Source organism: Sceloporus occidentalis, unplaced genomic scaffold, assembly GCF_023333645.1.
Source record: "Sceloporus occidentalis isolate IW3139 unplaced genomic scaffold, rSceOcc1.0.p SCAF_1, whole genome shotgun sequence".
In the NCBI taxonomy this organism is placed as follows: Eukaryota; Metazoa; Chordata; class Lepidosauria; order Squamata; family Phrynosomatidae; genus Sceloporus; species Sceloporus occidentalis.
The window spans coordinates 124,144,002-124,170,549 of record NW_028316981.1 but is presented as its reverse complement, the minus strand read 5'-3'; the positions used below and the strand labels follow the sequence as shown (position 1 = coordinate 124,170,549).

Sequence of the window (26,548 nt, the reverse complement as noted above, 5' to 3'; positions counted from 1 at the left end):
TGTAGGCATGGTGAGAAAATTATTTCTTTGGTGTCCCATCACCCTGTAGCCCCTTATTTTTATTTTTATTGTTATTGTTATTATTAACATTTATTTATAGAGCACTGTAAAATTTACACAGCCCTTTACATAGTAGGGATCAAAATACAATAAAATAACAACAATAGATAATGAAAAACCTGCCACACAGCATACATCTTATTCCATATTGTGCTGGTTAGTTTGCTGGAAGCGGTTACAGTCTTAAAGTTTTTACAGAGTTGGTGGTGAAAGATAGGACTGTGATAGCAAGAATAAACATAGGAGAATATGCATTCTATTCATATTCTCCTATGTTTATCCTTGCTATCAGAGTCACATTCTATTCAGTTTTGTATACATTTGTTTTGGGTTTAATCTGGGAGAGAGACTATATAGTTTGTTACAGAAGCTTCAAATAAAAGTTGTGGAAAAATAGCGTAAGAGCACATGCTTTCCAAGTAGAATGTCTTAGGTCCACTTCCTGACATTTCCAGTTAAAGGGTTCAGGCAGTAAGTTTCTGGAGATATGCAGCTAGCCATAGCAGACTGTACTGGGTAAGATGCACAAATAATTTGACATGTTATGTAACTTCCACTGTATAGGAACTTAACCCTAATATAACGGTGCAAACAGCACTCTATAGTAAAGATTTAAAGAGGATTGTCACATGGAGATTTGTAGTCTTGCAAGCAGAGTTCTGGGTAGAGGTGATCGGGCTTTTGATGGTAACCAGAGAAGGGAAATTTTCCATAGTCAAAAATATGAATCAGAACTTTTACCAGGTAAAGTGAGAAAAGAGTTGGGTCAATGTATGTAACAAGTACACAAGGGCATAATGGCTTGTGTAAAGAGGACACATTTGACACTCTGATGATAGTGAACCATTGAGGTAGTTGGAGATGAAGGATTAACGGGTGAATTCTGTGGGAAAGGAGAGAAAGAGAGTGCTAGCTGTTACCTTTGTACAGAAGGCATTGGAGCTGTTGGCTTTGATGAAGTTATTGAAATATATTGATAAGAAAGAGAGAATGGCCCCTTGATAATAAAGGGAAGGTAGAAAACATGTTTCTCCTTTAGAAGTGTTGTATGAGGATAGTCCCAAAAGCTGGAAAAGGAGACAAACTATATCAAAGGCAACAGCAAGACTCAGGTAAAGGAGGAGAGAATTCTGGATGTTGTAGTAAAGAGATGAATAGTGTGGATGACAGTAATGTAATTGGAATAGAGAAAGTGGAAGACAGATTGTGAGAGCTCTCGAGAAAAAAGGATGTTGAGACAGCAAGAGAAGTAGCATACTTTAGTCCATGAGTTGGGAGAAACATAACAGGTTGGCCCAATATACTCCAGTATTGCTTGGAAGGATGGTAAAGCATATACTCCAGTATTGCTCTGGAAGAATGGTAAAATGTATTTCTGAATGGAATTGTCCTTGTAGGGATGACAATGTGCTATACTTGTTAATGATTGTCAGTTCTTTTTGCCTCTTCAGGAAGATAAGAATAGAAAAAGTTGGCAGTCATAATATTTACCATTACAGTGCACCCTTAGTATCTGCTGGGTTTTGGTCCCAGAACCCCCATGGATACTCACATTCCATTAAGTACAATGGCATAGTAAACTGGTGTTCCTTATATTAAATGGCAAAAATCAAGGTTTGATTTTTGGAATTTAAAATTTTTTGAACATTTTCAAGCCATGGATGGTTGAATCCATGAATAAAGTATCTGTGGATACAGAGGGCCAACTGTATTCATAACCCTTTGAATGCTAGTGCTTTGAAGTGTATTATGCTATGTGGAACTGTGGAAGAGAAAATGTGGGGCCAAGGAGAGGTTGGGCAAAATCTTCTCCATTGCTTTGCAATAACTCAAAATAGGAGATCATAGAAGTGTAAACCAACACAGTTGGAAATGACTTCAAAGGCCATCTAGTCTGCCCTCTTCTGAAGCAGGATGCACACTGCTAAATCATCCCATAGCCCTCCAGCCGCTGTTTAAAAACCCATCAGCTAAAATAGGCATATTAGTACTTTATGAAATAAAATTAAAGTGGATTAAAATACCTTGAAAAAAAACTTCTCAACCCTAATTTAAAACAACAACAACAACCACCCTTGCACATGTTTTTCCAGCTTATGCTTTCCTTGAACATAAAACAGGAAAAAGGAGACATTCAAGTGGAAAAGACCCCAAAGGCCATCTGCTCCAACACACATTGGTAATGCCAAAATCCATGGTTTAAACATCCTTTTATACCCCATCAGTACATCAGACATGGATGAAACTCATGATGGCTCATGCTTAAAAAGTACCAATGGTGCTGATACATTATTCCCCACAATCCCTTTTTATGCTGGAAAAAATTAACATGGGCCCATTCCGCACGGACCAAAAGTACATGCGCGGCACGTACTAGGGTTAGAAAGGGGCGTCCTCTCCGGACGCCCCCAATACTAGTATGTGCTGAGCACGTACAAAATGGCGGCGCCCATTCTACATGGGCGCCGCCATCTTGATGTAGCGGATGCTTAGCGTCCGCGCGTCGCAGTAATGATGCTGCAAGTGCGCCATTGGTGCCTTGTGGCATCATTACCGCACCACAAAAAGAAGCTGCTTTTTGCAGCTTCTTTTTGCTGCGCGGAGGAGTCGCGTGATTTGGCCGCTGAGGCTCCTCCACGCAGCAAATGAGGGTGCTTTACAGACCGCCCTTTTGGGTGGTCTGGAAAGCGTCATGGTTGTCTTTTTAAAATCCTTTTGTAAGAAACTATTTGCAGAGTCTGGGACATGTAAATATTATCCATAATTTGAGCTCATAGTCACTAGTGAGCCTTTCTGTCACATACACACCCCATTTGCTTTGCAGCTACATTTTAGCTGTATTTTGGGCTGGGAGATGTTTTAGGCATTCCTGTCACTCACACATGCTCAGAAGTCATTACGGAGGTAATTTTGCCAGTAGCGGATTCTGATCATGTGCAAATGACAGGCATGGTCCGAATATTTCCAAAGCCCCAGAACAGCCAAGACCAAGACACAAGATTTGTGCGGAGAAGATTTTTCTAGCCGGGACACAGAAGCAGTTTGTGAGTTTTGCCTCACTGAAGCAATTGGGCAGTGGAAACCTATTGAGCTAATGAGAAAACCACCTCATTTGCAAAAAGTAAACAGAATTTAAAAAATGTAGTCAAATGTGGGACAGCATACTACTTCATCAAGGGAGAAATGACATATTGAGTTGAGGTTCAATATTTTTTAATTTGGGCAGCATAGAAATTAGGAAAATTCTCACTAGTGCAATAATAATTTGCAAACATTTTTTTGCCCTAGATTTTCCCCTAAATTTTCTTTGTCTTTATGTTGGCTTACTGGTTCGGTTCCTAAGGAAACACACCGCCTAGAAATTGCTAGATGGAATATGGCCACTCTAGTGCACATCAAAACAAACTTGGGTATTGGACATTACAGAACACATTATCAGTACCTGTATAATGTCAGTTCTGCTTCCTCTTTATTTTATGCATGTTTGGCAAATATGCATGTTTTCTTCAAAACAATTTAAACATCACACTTTCCCTCTTTCCTGGAATTAGAATTCAATAATGAAACAAGAAACATATTAAGAATAACAATTTATATTTTCAGAAGAATTCAGAGAATGTTACTATCCAGCCCTGTGTAGAGCTGGATGTGTGAGAACCTGCTGAAATGTATAAGCCTAGCTACATGAAACTAGTAGACGTGGATAGATCTGGGTTTATCAGCCTCCTTCTCAGAAATGCATGAGGCTGATAAAACCCAGACATTTTCTGGTGAAGAGAGAACATTTGTAAAAAATCACAGTAAGGAACTACTCACCCTTTGTTTTGTTCTTGAAACTATTATTATTTGCACTAACTACCTCTTCCTCTGGGGCTGACTTGATTTAAAGGGTAATCTGTGTCTCTCTTGCAGTACCATAATCAATGTTGGGTTGAGATAGAAGTTGACTTCAAATCTATAACTGAATTCATAGTTGTACTGCTTGAAAATGCTAAAGAAATAGCAATTGGGCTAGAATCTATAACAATAAAAGTCTGTCAAAGTCATAGCTGCAAGACCATGAAACTAAGACATCTGAAATTGGGCACTGATACTAAGAGGACTCTAGAGGTATGTTATCTGGGGTTTGGTTTACAGAGCACATTAATTAAAATGTGTAGATAAGTCCGAAGTCTCCAGCACTATCTTTATTTACTAAAGTTCCCTAACCAGCACGTAGGTTTGTATATCATATGTCTAAAGCAAGAAAGAAGAGTCCAGGCAACAAACTCCTTCCACTGCCCTGTTTCTGCCCTCATATGGAGTTGAAAAAGTGTGTCATGGGAGGGGGCATGGGTAGTTTTGCCATTGTCCATGGTAACACTCTTGTATTGTAAGGGCAATTCCAGCCTCTGCAAATCTGGGTACTTGGGAAAGTGTTAAAGTTTGCACTGTCTTTACTTGACGCTGCCATTAGTCTTATATTTCCTTTTAGATTTGTTGTTCTGCTGCTTTCTCTTAAGACAGCTGAAGTCAACCTCTGCAAATATTTTTATCTGAAATTTGTTGATTATTAAAGGAGAAAGAAAAAGTTTTCTCACCACTGTCATTGTTCCATATATTTAGTATATAAATCTTCCTGAAAGTGTTTTTGTACTGCCTACAAGCAGTGTTACTGGCTTTTTAGTACCGAAAAAGTCTTACTAGCTAAATAACCTGTGTTCTTTCAAGATAATACTGTCTCTTACGTAAAAACTAATATATACATTTATAGCTTCTGAGTAACTTACACCACATTTCTTAAATAGGTGAAATGGCTTGTTCTAGACACAGGAGCTCCATTTTAGTGTGGGTTCAATACAGTTGTGGTGTATCGACTTGAGCAGCTAGAGCACGTTCACTAGGCTCATAAACATTGCTTCAGTGTTTTCCTTTATTGTCATGAGACTTTTTACTGTGACAATTAAAAATGAAGTTTTATGGCTGTCTTATATCATAGCTAGTAGTTTTTAAGATCAGTAATAAACACACATTGCAGCTGGTGCAAAAAACAAAACCCTCAACAACTCTCCTGATGTGAATGTTCAACTCGGGTGCTACTTTTATGGGCAATACCTACTTTTAAGTAAATATTCCATCTTGTTGATGCTCGTCTAGTTATAAACAGCTTTATAGCCAATGGCAGTAGCAGGAGTGGAAAAGATTAGCTTGATGGGTTGTTTGAAAGGAAACACTGAATGATTTCCCTTTGGATTTTGCAAGCAGTATGTTGTCTCCATTCCTTCTTTACACTTTCTTTTGCTGTTGGTTGAGGCTAGGAATCTGTACGACTTTTACTTCCAATGCTTATTATAAATAAATTCAGCTGCTTTTTTTCTCATTTGTAGAAATATTCTTCTAGCACCTCCAAGGAAAAAAAACCATGCAGCAAGCACCGTACAAGTTTGCGTGCTTCTTTAGAGCCGCCAAAGAAAGGGGGGTTACATTTCAGCAGTTACACTTCCTCAAGCGCATGGTAAGCCAATATAACACTGCATGCTGCACCAGCAGATAGTCTTTGCATTTGTTATAAACCCTTGATAGATGGGAGACCGCTTTCTGTAGAATGGCTTGAAGCAAAGGGGAAACCGTAGAAGTAGATTGATGCACCTATTGCTCCCCTTCCAGATGGCAGCAATACTGAGTTTTTGGTTTTTTATTTTGTAATCTTTCCCCCCCTAAGTCCTCTAAGCCACAACCTAAGTCTTCAACCCTTGAAAGATCATTTTCTCATTTCTCGCTCAGACATTTGCTATGCATATTAAAAATACTCTGTCAGTGGTTAATAATCTTGTCGGTATTACTGCTCAGTACCCAGATACTTAAATTATCATGTTTTCTTTTACAGTCCGATTCATACATTCAGAAAACAGTATGGATGAGTGTTTGAAATGGTAGTAGCTTTCTACTTACAGTTACATATAACACTTATGGTAATATACTTCCTTGTTCTTGTCACTGTGCTCATTGTACATCCTGTAAGAGCAGTGGCCACAAACACCAAAGAATTGGGAAGAGGCAGGAATACTTTTGTATTTTGTACAACATCACCATTCCATCAGTACAGAACAATTTGAAAGGTTCAAGCTGTCTGAAAGGCAGCATCTCCCCCATGTGAGTCTACGCAGGCCTTGAGATCCCCAGGAGAGGCCCTTTTTTTAATCCCACCACCCGCAGAAGCACAGGCTGTGCAGTGCAAGGTAGTGCCTTTTTGGTGTCTGCCCTTGGATTTTGGAACTCCCTTCCTAGGTGGACTAGAATAGCCCTCTCCTTGCTGTCTTTCCTTCAGCAGGCAAAGACTTTTTTTAAAAAAATCAGGCAGACTTTTGAGGACTGTTTTTTTTTTAAAGAAAATAACTTTAATTGAGTGCAGTACTTCCAGGGCTGGGAAGCAGTGGTGATTTTGGGGTTACTCCTTGTTCTACTCTGGAGTAAGATATTTTTTCTTAGTGTTACTCCTATTCATGTAAAAAGCTTTTACTCCTTAGTCCTCACTCCTACTCCCATTTCCCAGCCCTGGAGAAAAGCCCTGGTTGCTTTGCAAGACTGTGTGTGTGTGTGTGTGTGTGTGTGTGTGTGTGTGTGTGTGTGTCTCCTTGCCTCCCAGTCCCTTTCCCAGTGCTATATAATAAAATGTTTTTTTAGGTGTTTGCATGTTCATTATAATAACAGGAAGAAGGAGTAGCAAATATATTTTGTTACTCCTTATACCTATTCCCGCAAAAACCTCTTACTCCTTTACTCCATATTCCTATTCCTACTCCCCAGCTCTGTGTACTTCTAATTGTACTACTTTAAAACTGTTTTTCATTATTTTTATTTGCACATTTTAGATTGTTTTTAATGTTACTGATAGTTAATTTTGACTTTTTGGATTTCAAATTATACTGTACTTGTTTTAATTTGTAAGCCATGTTGAGTCTTAGTTGTGTGTGTGGGGGGGGAGATGAGATATAAATAAAGTTATTTATAATAAAAAATAATCATTTGTGTGGTAAGGAGAAACCTTGCTCTGCTATGGTAGTTAACTTTTGAGTTGCATAGTAGCACATTTCCTGGGCAAGAGTATTTTGCATGGCCTTAGCATGAGTTCTGTTAGCAAGAGGAGCATCAGCAATTTTGAGAGAAGGTTTAATGTCACAACTAATTCACAGCTTTCCAGTGACTGCTGAACATGGAGTTACATTCCTGGTCTTGCTTTAATCGCTTATAAATCACTTTGGAGATCATCTGATTAAAAGGGAATGATATCTGACTTTTAAATAAATAAAGAATCACATTGATAGTTTTTCAAGGTATACTAATGCAACCTCTGTGTTCAAAGGCAGGATTTCTCTGATTCTCAGAACTGGGCAAGAAAATGGCCGAGGGGAGGGAGTGGTGGCTCTAGAGTCACCTAGAGTTGGAAGCAACCTCATTGGTCATCAAGTCCAGCCTCCTGCTCAATGCAATATCTCCAGCTACTGCTAGTGTGTCTCTAGAAGGTAGCTGTCCAGCCTCTTTTTGAAGTTGTCCAGAGAAGGAGACCCAGCCACCTCTCTAGGTAATTGGTTCCATTGCTGAACCACTCTTACTGTCAAGACGTTCCTTGACAGTTCAGTTGAAATCTGCCCTCCTGTAACTTAAAACCAGTAAACCCTTCTGGGATAGCAGAGGTCAGGCCTGCCCCCTCTGCTCTGTGACAGCCTTTAAGGTATTCAAAGAGTGCAGTCATGTCACTTTTCAAAGCTAAACATGTCAGCTTCTTCAACTTTTCTCATATGTTTTGTTCTCTCTAACTCTTGCTACCCTTTTCTGAATCTGCTCGATATATACTTAAAATAAGATGCCCAGAAGTGAACACAGTACTCCCTATAAAGTCTGACCGACACACAGGTGGACTACTACTTCCCTTCACTTGGAAACTTAGCTTTTATTAATGTAAGCTATAAAAGCATTTGTTTTCTCTGCTGCAGCATCACACTACTGGCTCATGTTCAATTTATGATCAACAATAATCCCAAGGTTCATTTCTCATAATACTCAGCCGTGTATTCCCCATTGTGTACCTGTGAGTTTTGTGGCCTAACTTTAGAATTTTTTATTTATCTCTATTCAATTATATTTTATTAATTTCTGCCCATTTTTTTCAGTTTATCTAGGTCTTTTAGAATTCTGTTCCTATCTTCTAATGTGTTAGCCATCCTTCCCAGTTTTTTGTCTTTTGCAGACTTGATAAGGATTCCTTCCACTCCATCGTTTAAGCCATTGATAAAAATGTTGTCAAGTAATGGCCCAAGGATAGAACACTGAGACACTCCACTCGAGACCATCTTCCAGTTTGAAATGCACCTATTGATGATGATTCCTAGAACATGGTTTTTCAACCACACATGGATCCATCTGGCAGTATTCCACAGTTTGCTAATCAAAATATTATAGGAGACCTTATGAAATGCTTTGCTGAAATCCAGATAAATGACATCCACAGCATTCTCACCATCTACTAAACTGGTGACCTGATTGAAACAGGATATAAGATTAGTTTGTCGGGTTTTTTTTCTTGACAAACCCATGCTGGCTCCTCCTGATCCCTGCACTGTCACTAAAATATGTGCAGGCAGACTCATGCATAATCCATTCTAATATTTCTTCATGGTATTGAGGTTAGGCTGACTTGTCTGTAGTTTCCTGGAACTTCTTTTTAGTCTTATTTTTTAAGAAAGGGACAATGTGTGCTCTTTTCCAGACACCTCACCTGTTCTCCAGGGTTCCTCCAAAATGTTGGCAAATGGTTCAGAAACTACATCAAAAATTTCCTTCAGTAGTTTGGGGTACAGTTTGTCGTGCCCTCTATATCTGAACTCATTCGTTAACTAGGTAATTTCTCACTAACTCCATACCATTCTTGATTTGCAATCCAGATGCCTTGCCAAGGTCTCTGCTGCTGCATGGAAATACACAGCTCTTTGGGGGCAAGGAATGGGGAAGAACTGAAGCAAAATAGGTTTTAAGTAGTCCTCCTTTTCATTGTGATCTGTTAGCATTTTGCTATCCTTACTGAACAGCAGCACCATTGTCTCCTTGGTCTTATCTTGCCTCAAATGTATCTGAACACTCCCGTTTTGTTGCTCCTTGCTTGCCTAGTCAGTCCCAGTTCATTTTGAGCTTTAGTTTTCCTTATACTATTCTTGCAAGCTTGGGCTACTTATCTGTACTCTACCTTGGTGATTTGTCCTTCCTCCCATTCTATGCACTTACTCCTTTTTCTTTTCACTTCCTCCTTGAGTTTGCTGTGCAGCTATTTTTCTAGCCATGGCATTCCCTGAACTTGTTATTATCAGCTCTCCCGAATTTCAAGGTCTGTGATTGACTATAGTCTTCTTTGCCCTGCCCCAGAATTGCGTATGCTAGCAATACATGGTCACTTCCCATGACCTCCACTAAAGTACCAACTACTTTTATTTTAGTGACCAACTTTCCATATAAGAAAATACTTGCAAGGCACATCAGCAATTTGCTGGAGATCTTGTGTTTAGCAGGGATAACAGAGTAGTTGTAGTCCTCAACAGCTACTAATTCTTTATTCGAGGGGCTATACAGACCATGGTGGTCTGCAGCCGCTCCTCATGCTGTGTCCCTGATCCAGCCTCTGGAGAACGCAAAAAGGAGCTGCAAAAAGCAGCTCCTTTTTGTGCCCTCCAAGGGGCACCATAGCCATGCTGGCGCATCTTTATGATGCCTCTTCAGCGCTGGATCATAATGGCACGTGCCATGTGGATCGGTGCGCACCAAACTGGCACCCTGAGGGCAGGGTTAGGGCACCCTAACTCTGCTCACAGGCCGGCACAAAGTGCCGTTCTGTATAGGCCCTTAGAGACTTCTGAGATTTGTTTTTGAAAAGCTTTATCCCCCACCTCTTCTTGGTTTGGTGGCCTATAGTAAACTCCTTCCACTATCCACAAAACAGTGATACCTTTCTGGACCCAGCCAAAATGCACAGAGTACATGTTGCAAGCTTTTTAAACTCCACTGGCTTCTTCATCAGCCAAAGGTGTTAAAAATCATACAAGAGAAAAAAAATATGATGGTGCTAGTCACAGGCTTGCATTTTATTGAGATGTTGTAGCTGTTCTCAGTTCAGTTGGTATGGAGGGATATTCATGAAAGCAGGCTCCTCTTCCTTCTGACCATGTGGTCCCTCCAGGAAACAAAATTTAAACTCCATTAGCAACACAGAAAGATACTTTTATTTAGATATTTTTTCTCCTGTATGACATCTCCATCAAAATAAAAATAGCAAGGGGACATTACAGGACATTTATTTGTTATATATTTATTATTGGTTCTGTTATTTCTGTTATTTTTTTGTTTTATTTATTTATTTATTTATTTTTGGTTTGGCCAATGCGCTGTGGATGTAATCAATATCCACTTGTTAATATTTTTTCATCTCAAAATATCAAATTTGAAGCTATTTTTTACTTAGCAAACTTTATGTGGTACAGTGGGCCCTTGGTATATGTGGGGGATCCATTCTGGACCCCCCCCCCCCCCGCGTATGCTAAAATCCGTGTATGCTCAAGTCTCAGTTGTCCCCAATGGCGGTGCGCGTGCACGCGCGCCACCATTGGCGACAAAAGTCCCTCTACTTCCCTCCTCTTTCCCTCCCTCCCTCCCTCGTACCTATCTACCTACCCTCCCTCCCCCTCCCCGCTTACCTGCTCCGTCGCCACGCTGCCACCTCCCACATCCTCGCCGTCTCTGCGGTTTAAGGGCCGGCTGCAACTTGGAGGCCCAGAGGCCTCCAGGCTGCAGCTGGCCCTTGTACGGTGGCAGCAGCGAGGAGGACAAGGACAAGCTTCGTCCTCCTCGCCACTGCCACCGCGAAAGAGCCGGATGCAGCCTGGAGGCCTCTTGGCCTCCACAAGCAGCACCCGGCCCTTGATCCGTGGCAGTGGAGCAGGTAAGCAGGGAGGGGAAGGGGGAGGGAGGGAGGGGAGGAGAGGGACTTTTGTTCCCAATGGCGATGCGTGTGCATGCGCGCCACCATTGGGGACAATTTCCCCAGATTTGCCATTCATGTATGCTCAAATCCGCGTATGGCAAATCCGCGTTTAAGGATGGCCGACTGTATAAGATATATTAACGTATTTTCAAAAGTGGAACAAGTGCCTGGATTTTATTGGGTAATAACATTTAAATTACAGTTGTCCCTCTGGATTTGCGGCTTTGGGATTGGCGGATTCGATTATTTGCGAGTCCCTAGCTCTGTGTGTGTGTGTGTGCGCGTGTGCGTGCACTCCTCCCTCTCCATCCCTCCCAGGCTTTTCCCCTGTGAGTGAGAGAAAAGCCGGGAGGGTGCACACACACAGCAAGAGACTTGCATTTGAGCTTCCTGAGGCCATGGACTGAAGGAAGAAGCAGCAGGCGTGCCATCCTTCCTTCCTCCTCCCCCCCCCCCCCCCAGCCTCAGAGAGGTCCCTGGACTTATCCCAAGCCTTGGAGGAAAGGAAGAAGCAGTTAGCACCGCTCCCATTCCTTTTCAGCACCTTTGGCTTTGGAGGGAGAATGGGCACCCGTGTGCTAGTCCCTGCCCGTTACTCACAAATTTTTGATATTTGCGAGGGTCCTCCACCCCTAACCACCATGAATCTGGAGGGAAGACTGTAGTCTTTAAATCATGTATGTAAATTATGCAATTTGCCAGATGTTGTGGCACTGCAAGTCCAAGCAGCCCTCACAAGTGGTTATGTGGATTAGCAGTCTGACAGCATCTGAAGAGCCTCATGATTCCCATCCCTGCTTGAAAACATTTTAAAAATGGCTTTAAGGGCAACCTTTCCCAACAGATTGTTCTCCATATGTTTTAGACTATAGTTTATTTATTAATTAATTTATATGCTGCATTTCTCCCCGAGTGAGACCCAAGGTGGTTCACAGAGAAAAATTATTTAAAACTTAACATTATAACTTTACTACATCTCCCATCAGCCTCAGCCAGCATGGCCATTGGTCAGGGATGATGGAAACTATAATACAAAGCATCTGGAGGGTGTCAACTATCTATGTTTTATTTGTTGTTTTTAATAGTTATGTTTTAATTAGTTTTAAAGTTTTGGATAGTTTAATAATTATTTGATTTTGGTATTTAACTGGTTTTGAATAGTTTGATGATTATTTAACTTTGGAGAACCAGCATGATATAGTGGTTTGAGTGATGGACTGCAACTCTAAAAATCAGGGCTCAGCTCCCCAATTGGCCATTGAAACCCACTGGGTGTCTCGCCTTAGAACCAGGCTATTTGAAGGAATGTGTCTCATTATATAAGTTCTAAGAGAAGAAGCCCGTCTCTGTGCCCCACCACTTTCTCAGACTTGTTTCGTGGGAACAAGGCAGAGGGCCTTCTTGGTGGCTGCTTCCAGACTCTGGAACTCCCTCCTTAGATAGCTTAGGGAAAGGCAGGATATAAATGAATAAAATAAAACCAGCACCTCACTCTCTGCAATGCTGGAAATTTGGGCACTAAAGGGAAATTTAATGGAAAAGGCCAGAATTTATATTGTGAGGGCAGTGCCCTCGTTTTGCCATACCTGTAACTACATCCCTGCCTCAAAATATTTTGGATTTCCACTCTGTTTTGCCAGCAAACAGTGCTGGATTCAGATATATTCTATCCCTTATTTTGGCAGCCACAAAATTAGGGAGACGTTGGGCGAGTCACACACTCTCAGCCCATGAAGATCCCATGAAAGTTTTGCCCTAGGAAACGACGATAACAACATTTTAAAGCTATGTTTCTTTCAAGTGTTGTGAACCACCTTGTGATTCAAATTGAAAAAGTCATAGAAAAACATAGGAAAAGTCATGATATAAATATAGCAACAACAACAACATGTGATTGCAAATAACACTAGTGTATGTATTCACTCACTTCAGGGGAAATTTCACATTAGTAAGACACTTAAGATATTTAAATGTCTTAAAATGGATTATTCTATTATTTTTCCCCTCCCAGTATGTAATAGAACATAACAAAGCACTCTGTCAACGAGCAAAACTGAAGCCAGAATCAGCTGCACCTCCTTGCTTTGAAGGACAACACTCAGTTCCAGAAAAAACAGTTTGCCACGTGGTGAGATCAGTTTCGCCTCTTCCGCCTCCTTTATCTGAGAAAGCAACAGTGAGTGAATCTGAAGTACTGAAATCCACAGCAATTACAGACAATGCAAAAACTGCAATTGGGCCCACGTCCCAAGAGGAAAAACAGTGGAAAGAGATGAAACTACAGATGGATAGTTTACCAAGCATTTTGGCACGTTTGTCCAAAATCAAACTTACAGGTATTATTAGGTTCTGGAGCGTTTTCCCCGTAAATTAAGGTGCAGGTTTCTGTCTTCCTCTTTGATATATCTGTTTTGATTTCTTACACAGTTCTGTTCTTTATTTTTGATACTTCTTAATTCATTGGGGTTACTCCTGTGTATGTTTGAGATTTATTGTAACCCTATGGTTATTTGTCAAGGTTAGCTGTTTCGTGTTGATAAACGTAGTGTTGGAAAATTATTTTTGGAAATTGGGCAAACAGGATTTATCTCAAGGAAACTCAGGGGTTTAAGCATACTATGTATCTTTCTCAGTTCAAATAGAACAGCCTTGTACAATAGTCCACACTTCTTTAGAAATATCACTTAATTTAAGAACAAACAGAAAAATAATCTCGGAACGAATGTGGTTTTGTGAATTCTGGTTTTGTTTTAATACCTGTCTTTACTTTAGTAGGCCTTTTTTCATTTAAAAGGGTGGATTGTTGTAAAAAAAAATCACAACAGTGATATAGTGCTTTTTGAAAGACAGACAGATGAGGAAGGTTATCATTGACTTCATACTAGCAGAACTGTGATGCCCTTGAAAGGTATATGACAGACAGGAAAGCAAAAGGTTCACATTTCCCCATTATTGGATCCTCATGGCTACACCTGTTGTTACAGGAGATATTATGGGAAAAGATTTTTAGGAAAAAATAATAATTAATAATTTGTTTTATTTATATACCGCTATTCCAAAGATCATAGCGGTGAACAGCAAGTAAGCTAATTAGCAAGTAAGCTAATTTGCCCCCAACAGTCTGGGTACTCATTTTAGTGACCTCGGAAGGATGCAAGCCTGAGTCGAGCTTGGGCCCTTTTGCTGGTCTTGAACTCGCAACCTTGTGGTTCTGAGTGAATGGCTGCAGTACAGGCATTTAACCACTGCGCTACCAGGGCTCCTTCGCCACCAGGGATTATGGAAAAAGATATCGCCTGTTATAACTGTAGATATTATGGAAAAAGATCTTCATGTTTCTATAATGAAACAATTAGATTTGTATAACTTACTACCACTGTGCTGTGTAATGTTTTGGTCTCCATTGCACTGGAAGTTGAGAATATATTAGCTTCTTCATTTATTAGAGTTTCTTGCTGTTTTTGAGAAACATCAGGGATTCAGGAAAAGCAGGTATTAATGGTCAGCAGCTGAAAAGGATAGAGCTGGTGCCAAGATGTTCAGTAAGAGGTGGGTAAGAGTGTAGACATACTAGTATTCCAGTTCCCATACCTTATCCACCTTCCCTATTTAATGGAACCTCATCCTGTTCAAAGATCTGTTAAGGATCAAAGTTATAAGAGCTCCTTCCCAAATCGAATCTGACAACTCTAGTAGTGAGACAGTAGGGCCTGTTTGGTTAAGGGATCTAGGAGAGAGTGTACATATATGTGTGGATGATGTATTTAATTTATTTAGATTGGCTTGGCTTTGACCTTCTATGAAATGTGGGTTTTTGTTGGAATGTAGTCTTGTCTTGGGTTCTGGGTAAAGTGATTTGTCTTTTAGTCTCCCTAGTTTTCCTTCTGAGGAATGAGTATTTTCCTAATAGAGTCATCCCTCAGTATGCATGAATTTGTTATCCACAGATTCAGCAATCCGCAGTTTGAAAGTATTCAAAATAAATAATTAAATTCCCAAAAGCAAACCTTGATATTGCTGTTTTATATAAGGGACTCCATTTTATTATGCCATTATATTTAATGGGACATGACCATCCACAGATTTTGGAATCCACAGAGGGTCCGGGAACCAAACCCCAGAAGATACCAAGGACCCACTGTCTCCTAAATATTGTGATTGTTTGCATCCCCACATCAGCTATTCTGGCTGGTCTTGTCCCTCTGCCATTGAAGACTAAGTGATGTCACTTTCACAAAATTCAGTTGGAGTTGGAAGAGAGCCCATCCCTTCCGCAAGATGTTCATAGTATATACAGTTGACTTTCCATATACACAGATTCTGCATCCACAGATTTAACCATCCAGTTTAAAAATACCCCCTCCCCCAATATTTCCAAAATACAAAACTTGAATTTGCCATTTTATATAGAATCATGGGCGGGTTATAGACCGCCATTAAAGTACGCGCAGAGCACGTACTAGGGTTACGGAGGTGCGGTGCTTCCGCACCTCTCTAACTCTAATACGCGCTCTGCGCGTAAAAAATGACGGCGGCCATTTCAGACGGCCGCCGTCATGAGGACATCACGGCCGCACCGCCTCTACACGGGCGGCGCAGACGTGACGTCCTCGCTCCACGCCAGGGCGCCCTTTGCGCGAACCAGGAAGGAGCTCCGTTTCGGAGCTGCTTCCTGTTTTGCGGCACTGCTTTGCTTCGCTGGGCGCAGCCTTCAGACGGCTGCGCCCAGCGAAGAAAGGGAAAAAGGGGCCAAACGGCCCCTTTCTCCCCCTCCCCGCCGCCGCGGGGTGTCCCTGCAGCCTGAAAAGCGGCGGATCGGGGCCTCAGCGGCTGCCGTTCTAGCCGCTGAGGCCCCGATACACCGGGGAAAGGGGCGGGTACAGCCCGCCCCAAATAGGCGGTCTGTAACCCGCCATAGAACATAGAGTTGGAAGAGACCACAAGGGTCATCCAGTCCAACCCCCTGCCATGCAGGGAATCCAAATCAAAGCATCCCCGACAGATGGCCATCCAGCCTCCGTTTGAAGACCTCCAAGGAGGGAGACTCCACTACACTCCGAGGAAGTGTGTTCCACTGTCGAACAGCCCTTACTGTCAGGAAGTTCCTCCTAATGTTGAGGTGGAATCTCTTTTCCTGCAGCTTGCATCCATTGCTCCGGGTCCTAGTCTCTGGAGCAGCAGAAAACAAGCTTGCTCCCTCCTCAATATGACATCCCTTCAAATATTTAAACAGAGCTATCATATCACCTCTTAACCTTCTTTTCTCCAGGCTAAACATCCTCAGCTCCCTAGGTTGTTCCTCATAGCGCAAGGGTTCCAGACCCTTCACCATTTTAGTCGCCCTCCTTTGGACACGCTCCAGTTTCTCAATGTCCTTTTTGAATTGTGGCGCCCAGAACTGGACACAATATTCCAGGTGGGGCCTGACCAGAGCAGAATATAGTGGCACTATTACTTCCCTTGATCTAGACACTGGAACACCATTTTACTACTCCATTGTATATAATGGGACTTGAGCTTCCATGGATTTTGTTATCCATGGGGTGTCCTGGAATCAAACTCCAGCAGATACCAAGGCCCCTCTATATATTGTATAGTGATATGATTTGCACATAGTTCTAATCTAGGATTTAAAGTGTGCCCTTGCCTTACGTGGGGATCCATTCCGCCCCCCCCCCCCCAACATAAGGCAAATTCCGTGTATGCTCGAACCCCATCTAAAATAATGGGGCTTTTGCACGTGGCGGCAGTACATGGTGTGCGTGCCATTTTCTGGTTGTGTCACAGCTTTCAGCATATGACACGGGCACACTATAGTATTATTTCATGAGCATCTGAACCTGAGATAAGTAGAGGAATAAACTGAATCAGTTTCATTTCCACCAATTTCTAGTTTGTCATTGGTATAAACCACAGTTGAGTACAGCTCTTGATTGCTGAACAAGCTTCCAAAAACCATGACTGGCTGATTTAACAAATTAGAGAATGAAGGAATGAGGTGTAGACTCACAGACATTTGGTTATGCAGTGCTAAACCCTGGCTTAGTGCATATCAGAATGTGGCTAGTATCACAGACTGCTTTATTTTTATGGCTCTTCCTTAATTTCTGCATGAAGGGGCACTAACATTTGTTTCAAATTACTATTGAATGCAAGAATGCTTTAAGACTTGTGTGTTTAGAGCTTCACTCAGGGACGTAGCCAAGGGGGGGGGGGTTCTTGGGGTCCGGACCCCCCCCCTTCCATTAGAAAAATGAATGTTGCGTGCTGCTGCGCCGCTGCACCCAAGCCCCATTATAATGGTGGCACTTAGTCTGGACCCCCCTTCCTAAAATCCTGGTTATGTCCCTGCTTCACTGAACAATGTGTGAGAATGTAAGTAGAGAAATAATGATGGAAGTTCTTTAGGAAAATGCTAGCTTGTCTTGGTAGGGGGTGGTGGGGATATTATAACCTGTAGTAATATGATCAACTCCTTCCCCTTACTCCCCACTCTCCCTGGCCCCAGTTAAAAGAGGAGCATACTTTCCCCCCTTGCTTCCACCAGTTTTATTAGTAGAACCACTGACAGAGAGTTAGATCAGACAAAAACTGTGGGAAGAAAAGGGCTGGATCCATTGCGTGGATTAGAATTATGTGAACTGAATGCTCTTTCAAGTGGAAGGAGGAGAAGCATTGGTGGTACTCAGGAGATGGGATAAGTGTATGAGTGTGTGTAATATCCATTCTCCTTTTCTTGGCCTACCTGTGGTACTATTCAGGTAATGGGACAAATTCAGGGAGCCCTTCTCATTACAGAACAGTGCATGTGAATCCTATCCAATGTTTTGATTTTGATTTTAATGTTTTAAGATATGTTCTAAAAGTTTGTCTTATTTTTATGTGTAACAGTTATTGGAAGATCATAAGCTAGTTTTAGACTGGCAGTCCAGTTAAAAGCAAACTCACAGGAAACTCTGTCTGATTGTATGAATCCATATACTTCATATTTGTAAATAGTACAGAAGATCATTAACATATATTAATTAAAGAGTCATAAAGGCCTATTTTATGCATTTAAGTTGGGTTGCCGCTTTGTCCTGTTCAAATTACTCTTCCTGTCCACTTTTCCCTTTGCTTTCACTCCATCGGGTATCTGGTTCTACCAATAGCAGAGAGGCAAGAGGGCAGCAGAGGAACAAGGTGAGAAAGCCTGGCAGCTACAGTATATCTTGCCCTGCTGCTTCCAAACTCTAGAAAAGTTTGGATTAATTCAGATGCTGGCAGCCCTACAACTGATGTTAATTTTGGATTGTTTCAGTCCACAGCCTTGTTGGTGAGTGGAAGGATGAGGAAAATAGAGAAGACATCTGTTGAAATGAATTAAAAAGATATAGGGCAAGGGAATGACTGGTTCTAGATTCCAGAACAATCCAAGAAGTGCAGCTGACTGTTGGCCTATATGTAAATTCCAACACATTTTGAATGGCAAACTCTTAATCAGAAAATTGGTTTGCAGAATAAACAAAACAACAATTATTTAGAATAAAAATGATGTTCTAGTGAGTAAACTGAATAGGCAGTATTTTATAAAATAAAACCTGCATTGAACATCAATTATTTTACAAATTATATCTTTCTCAAAACAGAATTAAGATGCAGGAACTCAACAGCATCCCAATATAGAAAGAAAAGGAAAGGAAATAGCGTGTGTATTTCCTTTAATATGATTATATAATTTTTCTGCTAAGTCTTTCTTACTCATTTTTTCCATTCCAATCATTGTTGAATGTTTGCCCCTCATTGTGAACTATAAACATGGATACTGGGTGCATGTATGTTCAGTAATAAGGTATTCACCTGAAAAGGGAAAGTAGAGTCATGCAAGTAAATATACAGTATGTTTTATACTGTCTACCCTCAATCTTTTCCTGTATGTTTGGAGAAATGTAAAATAATTCAGAGAATGTGTAATTTGAAAGACACTCCACTATTGTATCACCTTTGTTTGTTTTCCACAGTTCAGAACTAGTTCAAACAAATGTCTTTAGTGATTAAAGAAAATAGTCATGCTCAGGCATATTAGGGGAAAGAAGGTCCAGAGGTGAGGCGTAAAGCATCACAAATGTGTTAAGTGAAATGTGGGTCTCCAGTAACATTGCTTTGCCCTGAGACAGTTCACAATGTTTTGTGGTAAATGTAGCCTCCAGCAGGTTTCACAGGAAAGTCTGTATTAGGAATCCTTTACAACAGTAGATCTAATATCCCTGGGTGGAGATCACTAGGTCTGAATTTGAGATAGTTCCTTAAAGGTTGTTTTAGTCAATACTGAGATGATGTACTTGATAGCAGGAACTCTGTTTTATGAGTGTGAGATACTGGGCAAAGTTAATTCCAATTGAATATATGAGAATGTACAATGGCTTCTTTTAATGGGAACCTGATAAGTTGCAATGAAATGACTGGCTGAAATTAATCGGGAGAAATCAATAGAGACTTTAATGAGAACACTGGCTACAGTGTGGTAGAATTTCTTCGAGGGCCATTGTAATGATAATGTTATACAAATTGCTCCTCCTCTCTTCTTCTATAAATGAGCTGGTGTTTTACTATAATAAATGAGTTTATAGTATTCTCTCTGATAAGTTTAATTAAAACTTCTTGTCAGAATGTAAAAGGCACTTGCCCTTGCTAATGGAATGCTAACATTTCTAACTAATAAAAAAATCAAGAAAGAAGGATGTTAAATGTATAGCCTCTGATTTTTTTAGTTGTCCCCACATTTTTATTATTTAATTTTAAACTTAAATATTATTTATGTTACTTTTAATTGTCATAAAGTTAAGAGAGTCAACAAGAAGCAGAGTGGATCTTGTAATACAGGTTGCTTGCTGTGGCCCTTAGTTTTGGGAGGTGAACCTTATTGCCTAGAAAAGATAGCTGATTCGTGTTATATGGATTGTCAAATCTATATAGCTGCGTGTTAGTAGCATATTTCTATATATGCCCACAAAAACATTTCTTAGACTTAGATTTTGAAGGAGAGCTTTCTCTTTCTATATTCCTTTATCTTGATGTTTTAAGCAGAATACCAGGAGTTGCTAACCTGCATCTACTTACTGTTTTTACAAAGAGAGGTGGTAGCACAGAGCTGTGAGTTTGTGACAAACTGCCATTTTAACTTTGTGATTGACATGTAGTTGTTATAATCGCAGTTATACATGTTCATTAATTTGAATGTTGAAATATCTGTTTTGTATTGCAGCCCTGGTTGTAAGCACTGCCTCCGCTGGATTTGCAATGGCACCAGTGCCATTTGACCTAACCTGTTTCCTGCTCGCCTCCCTTGGAACAGGCCTGTCATCATGTGCTGCTAATGCCATCAACCAGGTTGGTGCTTTATTATTGGTTTCTCTTCAAAGGTTTGAAATTTCTATGACATTGCATGCTCATGTGAGAATGGAAATTAAAATAACATTCTGACGTTGATGTTGTTGTATAAGGTTTGCACTTTTGAAAATATTTAAACTGTGTGGTGGTTCACCAGGTCTTTATCACAGCGTTTTCAGATATACTGTTCTGTATTGGCTGAATAAACATTATTTACAGTGTATAAACAATGAATTGTTACTGTAATTTGTGCCCATGCTTTCTGATTTCAATAGTAGCCAGAGAAGGTTAAAATCACAAAGCATACTACTCTTTCTAGTTTTTCCTAAGAAGATAGCATAAAGCTATGAATGTACACCCCCATACATAAAATCAAAAACTCTTAATATTAAGAGTTACCAATACAAGCAGCGTACTCATTGTTAACTCAGGTTAGGATCAGTTTTGAGGAAAGGAATACAGATATATTCAGATAAAACAGTACACAACAATAGTGTATTGTGTGAATCTAAGCTAGCATGTTAATAATAACAATAACAATAACAATAATAATAATATTTATTAATATCCCACCCCATCTGCACTCAGGCAATCGGGGCAGCTTACAGCATTAAAAATTTACATATATCCCTCCCTCCCTTAAAATAGAATTAAACACTTTACAATTAAAACATGTTTTAAAAGATCAATAACAATTCAAACAATAAATAAAAACAAACAAACAATAATGGACAAGCAAACAGCAGTGGGATCAATCCATTACTTTTTCTCTTTGGTGGCCAGGCATCTATTCAGGAAAGGCCTGCCAGAAGAGATCCATCTTAACAGCTTTTTAAAAGCTCTCTAAGGTGGTTATATGACGGATCTCATCCAGTAGGCCATTCCATAGTCTGGGAGCAATAGCCAGAAAGGTCCTCCTGGCAATTGTAGATAACCTGGTTTTTATTGGTTGTAGCAGATTTCTCCCAGAGGACCTAAGTGTGTGGGGTGGATTATATGGAAGGAAGCTGTCCCAGAGATATTTTGGACCCAAGCCATTTAGGGCTTTAAAGGTAATAACCAACACCTTGTACTGGGACTGGAAACTGGTGGGCAGCCAGTGAAGAGATCTTAAAATTGGTGTAATATGGTCTCTTCTAGATGTACTCGAGGCCAGTCTGGCTGCCATATTCTGTACTAGTTGAAGTTTCTGGACCGAGCTCAAGGGTACCCCCATGCAGAGTGCATTAAATCCAGACGTGAGGTTACCAATGCGTGTACTACGGTTTCAAGATCCCTGACGTTCCAGGAAAGGGCGCAGCTGGCATATCAGCCATAACTGATAACAAGCCCTCCTGACCATCGCATTCATCTGATTTGTCAGCTGATGCGATGGATCTAGGAGCACCCCCAGACTGTGAACACAGTACTTAAAGGAGAGTGTGACCCCATCCAGGACTAAAGGTTGAATCCCAATGTCTGGGTTCGGGGCTGCTACCATAAGTACCTCCATTTTGTCTGCCTTGCTGCAATAAACTGTAATTAAAATTTAGTATAGATAGGATTACATCAAAGTGCTTAATTGTGGTCAGTTTAAATCAGAAATGAAAGCTACATGTCTCCTCCTTGTGACCATGCTGGGGAGGGACAGTTTGCCACAGCATACAAGTCAGGTCACTGTATGCAGGTTGCTATCAATTATGCTTTTAGCTTGTATTCTTTTGTGTCCTTTTGAGATGTACTGTTTATAGTTTACAGTATAAATTTACAGCACTTTATAAATAAATAAATAAATAAATTATATTATATTATATTATATTATATTACATTATATTATAGTCAGGAACATTATGTTTGCTAAAGCTCCATTTCAGCTAGGTGAAAGAGAGGTTATAGTAAAAGCTTTGCAATTAAATGGAGAATGTGGAAGACTCCAGGGCAGTTTCTCTTGGTCAAGTATTAGTTGCACATTCTTGGTAAGGACAGTTGAAGATCAGTTAGTAGGAACATGTAGTTCTCTAAAATAAGAGAATATCGAACTTCATTTTTTATTGTAAAGGCTAAATGGCATTAGGTATTCTGCATCTTTATTTATGGCTGTTTGTTGTTACTGTATTATGTGTCTTGAAGTTAACTTTTATGTCTTGTGACCCTATCCTAGGGTTTTCTTGGCAAGATTTACCTAAAGAATGTTTGCCATTGCGCCCCCCCCCCCCCCCTTAATGCTGAGAAAGTGTGCTGGCTCTTAATTTGAGGCTGTAGTGATACCCTTTGAACAGTTTGGTGGTGATGGTGAGGTAGGGAAGATGTACTTTGGGTATGTAGGACTTACAGAAAAGGAACAATGCCAACTGCAGTGCCCCCCCCCACTAACTACACTACCTGGCACAGTTGGTAGTTTGTGCCATGCTCTGTGTCTCATCTTCCCCAATAACTGATATAGTAAGGGATAGTGATTCAGATACTGGAGACAATATGTAGCCATTTTGACTAGTAACCATTCAGTTTCATATTATAGACTTACAGTACATTATATGTATCTATGTAATGCAGGGATGGGACTTCTGTGGCCCTCCAGATGTTGGATTGCAACTCACTATGAGTTGAAGTTCATGGGAGTTGCAGATCCACAACATCTGGAGGGTTGCATGATTTTCACCCCTGGTGTAACATTAAGTAACTTCTCTTGAGCACTTGGAGGAATGTCAAAGAAGAATCTAAATGATAAGTCACCAACTTGGATTTTATAGACCTGCCTCCAAAGGAAAGGGGGGGGGGGGGGGGAGAAGAAATCCTGAACTTTTTGTCTCTCAGAGGCAATCTTTTTTCTTTAGTATCAATCACATTTTAAGCCTGCTTTTAATTTAGCTAGATACCCATTTTAGACTTGTAAACCTGTTCTCTGATGTTCTTAAGAAAACTGAAAATCAGAGGTTTTGTATACTGTCAGATCTTTATGTAGAAAAAAAATATCATTTGTTAAGAGTTCAGAAATGTTAACTGTTGATTTATGACACTGCCATGCAGATAAAAATTGTAGTGTTGTTTACAACAAAATCCATGAGCTTGAAATGTTAAAGACTGTATGTACCTCTTAAGTCAAGTACATTCTTCTAAGTCCATGGAATGGTTCAAAGCGGGAGAAGGTTGTAAAGATGAAAGCAGGGTGTTTAAAATGGTTTGAATTTAGCAGTTAGATAAACTGACAAGGTTAGATTTGACTGATAGTACCTTGAAAAAGAAGCAGATGGAATTGTGTTTCTCATACTGAACATATAAAACCTGCAGTGAAAATTGAAGAAAACATGGTCACACAGGAAAGAAGGGTTGATTGAGTTGTTCATTTTGGAATTCATTTTGTGAAGTTGGTCAGACTAGTTGATCATGTTCAACATCTGCTATACCTGGATATTTTGCCTTGCATAAAAAACAGTTGTTCGTTTTTGTATTAAATACAATAATGTATTTTAACTGTGAAATCAGAAAATAGATTAGTTTTGTACTATTTACTTTGCCTAGCCTAGCTGTCACTATGCTTTGACAACTGTATCTTGATTTGGCTATGCCAAACACGCTGGACATGGGGCACCTTTTGTTGACTGGCTGGTAAAAACAGTCAGGGCAAAAACAGCAACATATTTCTTAACTGGGAGCAGATATCCTGCCAGTTTTGACACAGCTTCCCTGCATTAATCCATTTAACAGAATTGAGAGTATTTTGCCCTATAAAGCCCAAAGCATAGTTTCAGTCACCCTTTAGCAAATGTGATGTGCCCCATCTTTCTCCAATAATTGACCTACAGAAGTGGGCTATGACCATGCAGATAATTGTATCTCTAAGCACCCTGCACCAGGGACGTAGCCAGGATTTTGGGAAAGGTCCAGACTAAGAGCCACCATTTTGAGAGGCTAAGAACCCCCCCCCCCCCAAGACACAAAAAGAGGGTTGAGCGTTTACCTCACGATGGCACCACTTTAACTTCCGTTATGGCTCTGTGCTATGGAATCTTGGGATCTGTAGTTTTGAGGAGCTGTTTAGTTATCTCTGTCAGGTACCACAACAAACTACAAATCCCAGCATTCCACAACATGGAGCCAAGGGCAGTTAAAGTGGTATCAAACTGGATTATTTTTTCAGTGCAGATGCAAACTGAGTCCTTCCTCCTTACATCAGATAAATTCAGCTCGATAAGGCAAAGTGCAGCTGCTCAAGCAATGAGCGACAGCCACCCTTTCATGCTCAGAGACACTCTGCTCATGCTTTGAGACACTGCATTCCAACTTCTGAGCTGAGCTAAGAACCCAGGCTGCATCCACACAACATTTCATTCCCACTTCCAAGAGGGATTTTTAATTCCAAGACACACACACGCACACTTTTTAATTCCAAGACTCATCTATCTATCTGTCTGTCTGTCTGTCTGTCTGTCTATCTGTCTATCTATCATAATGTTAAATTCCAAGACATTATACGTTCCTTTCTTTTTATAAAAAACAAACCCCTGTAAGAGAATCCTATTTTGGGAGAAAGGCAGGGTATAAAATCAATCAATACAAAATTATCATGCAATAGTCCATCAGTGCATGGCTTGCATTATAAGACTTTAAAACTGTATACATTTAAAAACAATTAAAATCACAGTAGGATCAGAGTGCTATAGAATCATGGAATCATTGAGTTGGAAGAGACCCCAAGGGCCATTCAGTCCAACCCCATTCTGCCATGCAGGAAATCTCAATCAAAGCATCCCCAACAAATTATGTAATGGGGGTGTCCAGCTACATTGTAGAAAGACACTACTTTAGATTAATAGTATGGAAAATCGTCGCCTTGAGTCCGTATATTGGGGAAAAGGGTATAAGAAAATAATAATAATAATAATAATAATAATGATGATGATGATGATGCCTGGGGATTGTAGTTTCATGAGACATTTAGCCTTCTTTGTCAGAGAGCTCTGGTGCCACAACATACTACAAATCCCAGGATTTTTTGTAGCATTAAAGTGGTGTCAAACTGGATTATTTCTGCAGTGTGCAGCCTTTTTAGTCTGCAGTCCCCAGCAGTCTGTGGTGCTGCTGGATGATGGGACCTGCAGTCTAGCATTGCCTGGAACAGGACCATAGGACTCCACAGCCCCAATTCATCCTCTGGCAGAATTTGGGGAAAACTCCTTTAAAAGGACAAAATAAAGAAAATCAAAAACTCCTTGCAAAGTAAAATCCAGAGGTTTGCCAATGGACTTTGCTTCCAAGGCAGGAGGGCAGAGAGGCCCAGATCTTTGCAGCAGACCTTTCATTGGAGACCCACTCAGATTGATTCCTTATGTTAATTAATTAATCATAGAATCATAGAGTCGGAAGAGACCCCAAGGGCCATCCAGTCCAACCCCATTCTGCCATGCAGGAACTCTCAATCAAAGCATCCCCATTGACATGCTGAAAAGGGGCCAGTTAACTGTATTTTATTTTATTTGTCTTTTAAAAAAGAGAAAAACAAGGCTGGAAGGAAGCCTCTTGCTTTTTGCATCACAGACCCTCCTCTTTTTCGCTGTTGCAAACATCCAGAAATGACTGTTTTTGAAAACCTGAGTTCATTATCAGAAGAAATGCACAGAGTAGAGTCCCAGTCTCCTTTATCTGGACTTCTGAAATCTGAATTATTCCAAAATCCAAAACTGACCATGAGAGCATCTGGTCTGACCCCAAATCAAGGAAACTTGGGAATCCTGAAGGTTTAGATAAATTACTGGATTATTGAATTATACAAGGAATAGTAGTCTCAGGATTTTGCTGACAGCTCATTTTAAAAATATTGTGTATTAAATTACCTTCGGCCTATGTCTATGAGATGCATATGAAACATGCAAGGATTTAATGCTTGGACTTGGCTCCCATCTCCCATTATATCCCATTAGACATATATAAATATACCAAGCTCTGAAAAACTCCAAAATCCAAAATACATCTAGTCCTCAGCATTTTGGGTAAGGGATATCATCATCATCATCATCATCATCATCATCATCATATTACAGTGCTTTATAAATAAAGGTTAATAATAATAATAATTTTACTATATTGTATATGGATATAACTGCTGAAAGGAAAGTCAGAAATCACCTTTTCTTTCTT

The 26,548-nt window shown here is 40.3% G+C and overlaps 1 protein-coding gene across 6 annotated transcripts in view; it reads left to right on the top strand.

Annotated features, from left to right (window-relative positions):
• LOC149322085 (protoheme IX farnesyltransferase, mitochondrial-like) overlaps window positions 1-26,548 on the top strand; it is a 157,300-nt gene that overhangs the window by 2,384 nt on the left and 128,368 nt on the right. For 5 of the 6 annotated variants that reach the window (XR_016282070.1, XR_016282069.1, XM_089534274.1 and 2 more), the window contains exons 2-4: window positions 5,427-5,554; window positions 13,077-13,401; window positions 20,310-20,434. Coding sequence is in view for 4 of the 6 variants with exons in the window: in XM_089534274.1 (XP_089390400.1) it covers window positions 5,462-5,554; window positions 13,077-13,401; window positions 20,310-20,434 (543 nt within the window). In the remaining 2 variants the exon portion in view is untranslated. Of the gene's footprint in view, window positions 1-4,082; window positions 4,171-5,426; window positions 5,555-13,076; window positions 13,402-20,309; window positions 20,435-26,548 lie in introns of those variants that run through there. The other variant, XM_089534292.1, reaches the window with a different exon arrangement.